Source organism: Amaranthus tricolor, chromosome 3, assembly GCF_026212465.1.
Source record: "Amaranthus tricolor cultivar Red isolate AtriRed21 chromosome 3, ASM2621246v1, whole genome shotgun sequence".
NCBI lineage: Eukaryota > Viridiplantae > Streptophyta > Magnoliopsida > Caryophyllales > Amaranthaceae > Amaranthus > Amaranthus tricolor.
The window spans coordinates 24,328,286-24,338,687 of record NC_080049.1 but is presented as its reverse complement, the minus strand read 5'-3'; the positions used below and the strand labels follow the sequence as shown (position 1 = coordinate 24,338,687).

General features: G+C 26.0%; 1 protein-coding gene across 1 annotated transcript; it reads left to right on the top strand.

The window, feature by feature from the left end:
- The first annotated feature begins 260 nt into the window (after positions 1-260).
- LOC130808854 (probable methyltransferase TCM_000336) lies at positions 261-7,513 on the top strand. The gene is made up of 4 exons (XM_057674371.1): positions 261-511; positions 1,098-1,532; positions 5,325-5,597; positions 6,933-7,513. Exons 1-4 carry the CDS (start codon positions 437-439, stop codon positions 7,266-7,268), a joined length of 1,119 nt encoding a protein of 372 aa, XP_057530354.1. The 5' UTR covers positions 261-436; the 3' UTR covers positions 7,269-7,513.
- The last annotated feature ends 2,889 nt before the right edge of the window (positions 7,514-10,402 follow it).

Below are 10,402 nucleotides of genomic sequence, written 5' to 3'. Positions count from 1 at the left end.
CCCTTAGTAGCTTTATCCTATTTTCAATTATACCCTCTATTATCCATACTAATTTTTCTCCCTTACATTAAAAATCAATAATACCACTCTCTTTCCTACCCTTAAGATCTTACTTTTAACTTTCATTAAAATTCATAAAAAGTCAAATGAGATTCTTAAAGTGAATAGGAGCGAGTACTATTTTATTTTCAAAAAATTTAAGTAATATTAATTAACATCACCGACTACTCATTGCTTTGCCCTTCCGACAAATTACGGGTGAAAGATGAAATATGAAGTACAAGAAGTTATCTAGAATCTCCCAAGTCCCAAGCATACAACCCCCCTATATAATGTGATCAAATAAAGTGGTAAACAGGCAACTCTTAAGACTTGAGTAGAGAGCTAGACACAAAAAACCTGCCAAGTCCCAACTAATCAACAACTACTAAAACAAATGGATGTTGAAAACATCTTTCACATGAAAGGAGGACATGATGAGACTAGCTACTCCAGAAATTCCTCTCTTCAGGTAATATTCTCTCTAATCACTCATTTTTTCATAAATAAACATAATCTTATAACAAATTATTACAACAAAAAAAAAATTGATATTTTGTTCACTGTGAATAATCTCTTTAAATTATTTTTTAAAAATCCAATATTTTTTCTTTAATTTAGTGTGAAAAATCTAACTTTTATCTTAGTTTGTTGGCAACATACCCTATTATTACCTACAATTATAAATAATACTTCCTCAGAATCAATTTAGTTATCCCATTTCCTTATTTGGCAAAGTCTTTTTAGTTGTCCCATTTCTATTTTTGTTAATTTTTTTACCTAAATATCCTTAGTTCACACAAGTAATTACGAATATACCCCCATATACTAGTTATCCTTTTTAATGGACTCCACACCATCCTTAATAACCGTGCCCAAACAAATGGGACATCTAAATTGGTTGGGAGGGAGTATAATACATTGTGGACAAATATATGTGTTACAAAGATTTGATTATTTACACCAAATTGGTGAAAAGTTAGATTATTAATGCCAATTTTTTCTAATTATAATTAATTAACAATACAAATTAAAATAATTATCATTAAATGATACAGAAAAAAGCCTCAGATATGGTGAAACACATAACATTAGAGGCAATTCAAGAAGTATACATGCGCACAACTCCAGAAATCCTAGCAATGGCAGATTTGGGTTGTTCCTCTGGATTAAATTCATTATCTATGATTAAAGATTTGTATCAAGCGGTGGAGGATGCTTATCGTACAACTCTAATCAACGGTCCAAAATCATCGACGATGAAAACCCAGGCAAAACTGTCATCAGTTTCAGTGTACCTGAATGATCTCCCAACAAATGACTTCAACTCAATATTCAGAGCATTACCAGAGTTTTTTGATGAGGAAAAAAGAGGGCATTTACGTCCTTCTTTATTTGTTGCGGCTTCTCCTGGCTCTTTTTATGATCCTATTTTTCCTCCAAATTTCTTGCACTTCATTTACTCTTCCTACAGTTTACACTGGCTTTCTAAGGTACTTCATTTTTTCATTTTTTATTTGGATTAGGCTAGATAATTCCTATATACAAGGAAATTGAACTTAATTCTTCATATATTTAGTAAGAATTGAATTTATGTTATAAAGTTTTAGATTTTAGAAATTAGGTCTGAACAACTCCGATGAGAAGACAACTAATTTAAACTAATTGAAAATGGTATGAGTTATTCGTCAAGTTATAAATTGAAAAATGTTTTTTTTTTTCAAAGCACTTAAAAAATAAAAGGAAACAACTCATCCGTATGAAAAGATGAATCTATATAATTAGTCTATTTTTCTTAATCACTTTAAAATTATAAATGATTATTTAAATACGCTAAATATACATAGATCAATCTATTAAAAATGGTGTCATCATAAAAGCGTTTTATTTAAAAATTTGTAATATAAAAAAAAAAAATTTCAACCCCTAATCTAAAATTTTAATCTAGAAGTTTTAAACTAGATTGTCTTATACTCCTAGAATTATGGTTTATTCTTAGTAGTTGAAAGTTTTATGATATGGGGGGGTATATTAGCATAAGAGTACATGATTTCTCAAAGTACAAACAATAATACTCCATTGAAACCCAATTATATTCTCCTACAATAAAAAACATATAAGATAAAGTTTAATTTATCCGTACTTACTAGTTAAGAGTACAATACAAACAAGTCTGAAGTTAACTTTTGACACTTGGTTTGATTGTCAAGTGTTAGTTGGAGGAAATATAATGAAATATTAGTGTAATATTAATAAAAATATTTCTATTTCAGATTACTTATTTTCGATTGTGATTTAAAATCAGATCTTATGTCTATATTAATTTTTACATAATTTTAATTTAATTTTGAAGCCTCATCAAAGTAAAGTTTGATTATCTGATTTTTAAATCGGTTTAAACAACTCTAATTTTAACCTTTTTAAAGTAAACATTTACAAATACTAAATTCACTACTACTTAAGATTAGAAAAAACACTGACAATTTCTACTAATAAGCAAATAAAATATACTAATAAGCAAATAAAATATATTTAACGAGTGAGTAGACAAGAATTAAAATATTACATGTAAGAAAATTATATACTATTAGCAAAACTTGTTATAAAACACTAACCCCATTTTCTACAATCTTAAATGCTCTCTATATTATGAAATGGGAGACAAACCATTAACATGGAACTAAATGATTATTTGTAAGAACTAAATAAAGGTCCACATAACAATTATATAAATCCTTTTTGTCCCCAACTTTCAATATATATTTGTTCTTAATTCTCTTATTAATATTAATATATTTTGTACTTGTCCCCTAATGAAACTTTAACCTTACCGTAAGTATTTTAACTATTTTTTTGATTACAAATATATTATTTTAGTTCTTAGAAAGTTGTTGAGTTACAATAATCACAATTAGTACTAATTATTGCTAACCCACTCACATATTTCTCATTTCTTTGAACTTCTTTTTTAAAAGAAATGTTAGAATGGAATGGTATATATGGGACAATAAAATTGGGACCAAAGGGAATAATTGGACAAGGGAAAAATGTTTTTCTTTGAGTGGAGGGGGGGCATAGGACAATGATCAAGACAAACAAATAAGAGAAATTTATTTAGTGCCACCTTTTTAGTAATTTATTTATAAAAACACCTCCTTTTGTTTTTCTTTGAAAGCCGTGGCAAAGTTGTCATGAAAAAAAATAATAATAAATGAAGGATTACGAATATAAATGGATATTTATAAAATAATTAAGTAATAGCTTGCATAAATCGTCTAATTGAATATTTTTATTAGAAATTTTTTGAATTCTCGTTATGTATATTTTAAAATACATATAATAAAAATTAAATAGAATTGTGTAAGACATATAATGTAATAAGTATAATAGAATGAAGGAATTATATATAATCTGCCACTAGGTAAAGAGAACGTTCAAAGATCTAGTTTCGCTTAATTGTTAAGACTAGTAAAATAAATGCATAATTTTGCTTACATATTTTTTTTTTATTACATATTATGTATAAGAGTTTTGTAAAAAACAATTGTTTAGAAGTCCAAAATTATTTACACTATAAGATTTATTACCAACTACAAATTAAACCATTTTTAGCCATATTTTCTTCTATTCTCACTTTAAAACTTATGCCTTTATATACTTGAATTAATGGTTTATCATATAATTCATAAATAATTTCCTTTATTCTTTTAAATTTTAATATTAATATTTGCATGCGAGTGTTTTTTCTCTTATAAAGAAGAAATTCAAGACTAAGAGGATTGGAGATTAGAATCTTGTTTTTGTCGGAATAAGAACCACTTTTCTCAACTTATCATATATCAAATTGTCCGATTAATTATCTAAAAAATTTGTATAAGAATTTTTTTTTTTTACTATCTCCCTTTCATTTTGCATAAGTTGCAGAATAATAAAATTCAGTAGAAGGGGAATTAGGTTGGTAAATGGGACAAAAAAATAATTATGATAGAAATGAGTAGTTAGAATGAAGAAAGAGTATAACTTTGTATATAAAATTAAAAGAAGAAAGTGGGATTACTGTTAAGAAAATGATGAAAAAATAATAAGATAAACTAAAATAAAAAGTAATTTAAATTGGAAGACATAAAAGAATATTATTGAAATAAATAGTAAAGTAGGTTAGTGCAATTTAGAGAAATTTTAAGATTAGACGCAAGAAACTAAAAATGTGACAATGGTAGATAAGTAAGATTGATAAATACATATTTTACGATAAGAACAATTATAATTGAATGAAGATAGGCCGATACTCTATCAAATCACACAATACAAAAAAGTTGCCTTTTGACCCTGTGATTGTGACCATTTGGAACAAGTTTAGTTGTTTCTCCTATCAATGTAGTAGGGTCCATTCCATTCTACAACATCAACATAGTTTCTTTTCCTTCTAACTAATGGCCCATATCAGTGGCTTACCTTAACTTGAGCTAAAATGTTTTTCTTTGCTAGCTGTTCATATTATTCTTTTTTGTTTAATCATCCGATCCGTTGCAAATTATATTATTTTCTTATTTAATCTTATTATTGATAGTATTTTTTTGGTAGAGCGAAAAAGCGCATGTTTGGCAAATAGTTGTTAGATAGATTTGTTGACCGAATTATCTAGATTGACCGATGATCTAGCCTTTTAACCTGGTTGCAATTTATAATATTTAATTGTTGTTTATTAGAGAAAAAGTAAAAAAAATTTAAAAGTCAACCAAAAAGCCAAAAAAAATAATTTTCAAACACCCTCGATGACTTATCTTTACAAAAAAAAATGTAAAACATACTGTGTTTGGGAACAATAATTTCATTTGAAAATCTAGAATTGTTTCAGATTTAATGTTTGACAAATAAATGAAATTCGATTTTGAATTTGAGTCAATTCAACCCATGTTTTAAAAGTAGGTGAATTTGAAAATTTGAAAATGACTTCTTATATTTTGTGATTCTCAAATTCTTTCTAATATTGCAAATTATAAGTAGTGCTCCGTTGGTTTTTATTTGTTCGTTATATTTGACTTTTTCATAGATTTTAAGTATAATTCAATTATCATTATATATAAATAAATTATATAAAAAGTAATTTAAAATTATATCAAAATGAATATAATAAGATTTCATGAATATATTTTTAAATTAAAAAAATGAATAATCCAAACGCAACCTTCAAAATGAATCAGAGAGAATATCATTTTTAAAAAAAATTAACTTTTTAATATTTTGAGATTAAGACTTTAACATTGTTATTGTTGTTGAGTCAGATTCCAGCGGGGATTTATGACGAGAATGGGAAGTCCATGAATAAAGGATGCATCTACATATGTGAAAGGAGTCCTCAAACAATAATAAGAGCATATGCACAACAATTTAGAGAGGATTTTTCGAGATTTCTAAGGCTCCGATCTCAAGAACTAACCCCCGGAGGGAGCATGGTTCTTGTCTTTCTTGGGAGAGAAGGTCTTGACCACATTGATAGGGGCAACTCTTTTCTTTGGGAGCTTCTAGCTCGATCTTTCACCATCTTAATTTCTAAGGTATTAACTTTAAATACATACATATATCTAATGAAAAATATAAAATAATTTATATTTGTATAAAGTGCTAATTTTTATATTTGAACTAAAAATATTCCCCTTATTAAAAGTTTTTAAAGTAGTTTTTCCTAAAGTGAAATGAAATATGTTCAAGTATTCCATATATGTAAAAAATATCAAAGTTTTGAATAATTTGTAGTATCATATACTTTCTAATTTTTTTGTTCTTTCTATTTGGAAATAGGAAGAAACTAAGGATAGTTATAATAAGTGGACGGTAAGATTTCATTAAGAATTATTATTAAATGAAATAAGCAAGTAATTATTATTGCTTGAAATTGTAAAAATGGGTAAATGAATTTAGTAAAAAGAGGGATAGTTGATGAAGGAAGATGTACCAGAATCAAATAATTAAATTTTGGAAGTTAAATAGGGAATTATGTGATGTTTTCTTGGAAAAATGGGTTAAACAAATTAGATTATTTTTATCCAAACAAATATACCAAAATAGAATCATTTTACTAAGAAAAACATTATGAATATTTCATTTATAAAAAAATAAGTAAAACAAATAAAAACGAAGAGAACAGTAAATAAAATATGCATTGAAAATATTCTTATTTAAAATTATCTTTTCGTAATATATTCTAATTCAAACATAAATACAAGAACACATTGAAGTGTGTATTATTGTTCATATGTGAGTTACCTCACATCAAAAAAGGAAAAATAGGATATATCACTTTAAAATCTTGAGAAACTGCTATGATTACTAATTGGTTTTGTAGTAAACTTCCTATAAGTTCAAATTTGGGTACCCTCTTTTAATTTCCTCTTTCTTTAGATTGTTTTGACCCATTTATTAAATTCTAATATGATATCAAAGGTCGATTTATTATTGAGTCTTTATAACTGTGCATGTAATCAAACCAATGATTAAACATACCTTTAAAATTAAGGATATTCATTTTTCCATAACCTTGATGGTGGTCCAAATATTCCAAGAACATCCATATGTGAGGATGAGTGTTGAAGTGTTCATTATCGTCCATTATTGTCCATAAGTAAGTTATCACTCACGCACCACACATCAAAAAAAGAAAAAAGATCATATTAATTTATATAAACTTAAAAAATAACTCTTACATTAAATAATTGATTTTAATAGTAAACTGCATTTGAACTAAGTGGATAATAACCCAGCTCTTTTGCTCTTTGCTTGAATTGTCCAGACTCATTTTTTAAATTCAAACAGCATAAGCCTTGGAATAACGTGAATCTGATTTCATGCTTTTCCCATTAATTTAAATTCACTATTATGATTATACTTTATAGGGAGAAATCGAAGAGGAGAAACTAAATTCATATGATGTACATTTTTATGCACCCTCCCAAGAAGAAATAGAAGAGGAAGTTGGAAAAGAGGGATCTTTTAAATTAGTTCATTTGGAAAAGTTCCAAATAGAAAGAGAGAAAGGAAACAATGGAATTAGTTATGGAGTAGCAGTGGCAAGCACAGTAAGGGCTATTCAAGAGTCAATGATCAGCCATCATTTTGGTCAACATATTCTCAATTCCTTATTTGATACTTATGCTCATTTGGTGGATGAAGAAATGTCTAAGCAAGAGATTAGGCCCATTACTTGTCTTCTTGTTCTTAATAAAATTTAATTTTACTTAAATAACAACAATTTATTAGTGTATTATTATTTCTATATATGATGGTTATATAGTTGTGTTCTTTCTAACTTAGAGTTCTTGCTTATTTTCAAAGTAAGAAACAAATGTTACAATAATTAATATTCCTATTAAGAGGAGTGTACTAGAGTATAAAACAACATTATTGGCATTAATTAGCTTGTTTATCTTTTTCAATATTATACAAAATGATCTGATTTGAATTTTAATAAATAAAATCCGATTGTTTGTAATTAGATTTAACAAAAAGAATATTCAAGTTGAGTTATTTGAACCGACATGATTATCGGCCCAAATGGTGAACCTAAAAGTGTGGATATCCAAGTCGAAAGATATTAATGTTTGAAAAATCAAAAGTAATAGTAATTTATATTGTTACATTTTAGTCGAATCTGAATTTTATCTAAAATTAACCTAATCGAACACAAGTCAAATCAACTATAACCTTTAGTTTTACTAATATTTGTATCCCCTAACACAATTACAATCGACTAAATGAAAATTGAATATTATGTTAAAGTTACATAGAAAAAAAGAAAAAAAGTGAAATTACAATCAATTCTTCAACCTACATAATTTTTACTTGAACTACTCTAATTAAATCATCTTCTTCAATTTACACAAATATTTACAAACTCACATTTGACTCGAAATAAAAGGAAAAAGATTGCTTTGAGCCACTATCAAGTGTTAATTAAATTATATAGTTGTACACTTGTATGTAACAAAAACTAGTTTTTTTTTTTTTTTTTTTTTTTTTGTATATCTAGTGATTTTTAATATTGAATTGATTTGATTAGATGTAATATTACTACGACTCATATTTTGAGTTTTTTTTTTTAAAGCATTTAGTGATTTGATCCCAAATTAAACTAAGTATTACACAAACTTCTTGTACATAAAGTGATTCCCACTAATAACAAGTTCTTACTTTTTACTATAACGGCGAAATTTAAGGTATTAATCATTAATAAATTAAAGCTAAGTTCAAATTTCATTTTGTTATAAAAATTTTCGAGCAAACTATGTTGTTGTTGTTTATTGTGGGATAATTAGTCTCTATATATATAACAATATTCATTATGTAGTAAACAATATTTAATGATTCTTATATTGAAAGTCCAAAACAATACACACTAACACAATATTCAGTAATCCATGTTGGTTTTGTAAACCAAATTAAATGATAATACATTAAACACAAAATCTATAATATATATATATATATATATATATATATATATATATATATATATATATATATATATATATATATATATATATATATATATAATTCAAATTAAAATGTCAATTTCAAGAGTTAAAAGACCAATTTAAAATTTCTAGGATTTGAAATTGACATTTTGACGTCATGAAATTTGACAATTTCAAGACTCAAAGGTCAATTCCTATACTTAAAAGAGTTATTTAAAGACTTAAAAAACCAATTGTAATACTTAAAAATTCTTCTTTCAACTTTAAAATAAGATGACTCAAATATTTTTTTCAACTTTAAAGTAAGATGACTCAAATATTGAATTGATATTAAAAATTTTGAAATTGACCTTTAAGTCTTGATATTGGTTTTTTAAGTATTGAAATTGTAAAAATTATTGAGTTTGGACCAGTTACACAGATTAAGCCGTCTCATAAAAGAGTAATTGTTCATTAAATATTCAAATAAACTTAATAGTTATAAATTGATAGTCAGTTAACTTGTTCGACCACTATGAGCACTTATTAGAGAAAAGTGATCAAAGCAATCCATTAGAACCTAGACCTTAGGCTCCATTGGGACGAAAACGCTTATTTTATTAATTAGTTTTGTCTTATGTTTACTTTTTAAATTTTTTCAATTCAAATTTTTAAATGTGATGATCTTATAATGAGACTTTTTTTATTGGACTGACCTATATATATTTAGTATATTAAAATAATCACTTATAATTTTAAAGTGACCAATTAAATAATAAATAGACTAATTATATGAGTTCATTTCATAATGAGACAGTCTCATACAAGATGAGCATTCTTTGGGCTTTGGGAATATGGTTTGTATGATTGGCCATGTAAGTGGGCTTTGGGAAAGTGGGCTCATGGTAGCGGGCTGTTGGCGAGCTACTGGTCTTTTTATACTTTTCTTTTCTAATTTACGTTTGTTTGGTCCGTTTTCTTTCTTTTTGTTTTTCTTTTCTTAACTTTGAATATTTTTATTATTTTAAATCATTAATAATAACTTTTATAATATATTTACCATAATTTCATACTCTATAGAAGTTTAATGTAAGTTAAACATTGTGTTTTGGTGTTTTAATTAATTGAATAATCCTAAAAATACTAACAAAGGTTATTTAACATTTTATAAGAAAATTGGATCTTGTCTTAGTTAGACCAAATATAAATTTTCCTAGGTAAAGTCTTAAATTTGATTCTCACTTAGTTCGTTTTCCTCATCCTATACCCTAAAATAATTTTAAAAACACGTTATAATGTTTAATGTGTACTAATGATACTATCATCCGTTCAACTATTATATAATTTACATAGATCACGAGTTGATATTTATTTATTTGAAAATTATAATAGCAAAAAAAAAAAATATTAGACCATCATAATGTTCATATGAACTTTAAGTATAACATGATATGAGTTGTGATACAATCAACAAAATAATAACTTAAATAGAGATAAGTGTTATGATCAAGCACATTATATTCTGATGTTCATGGAATATTATTTATTGAGTTTGATTCAAGTTTATTTGATTAATTTTTAGCTTTATTTGGTTTAGTTTAATTCAACATATTCCTTTTGAAAAAAATTTAATCAAAAGAGTAACAATATGTTATTCGTTCGACTATTTAGAATGGACCTCTTTTCATAAAACCTGGTATATTCTTACTAAGGTGTTAGTAAGAATCTTCTAGAAAAACAATTCATTGGTGTCATGTTAGTAAGAATCAAAACTTGATATACTCTTACTAATATGACACAAACCAATGAGAGAGGCAACATTATTTAGAAGTAAAATGTGATGGTTCTAAAGAGCCATATTTCTCATTTTTGAGATAAAATAACAAGCAGTATTTATGGTAGTTTAAAGAACT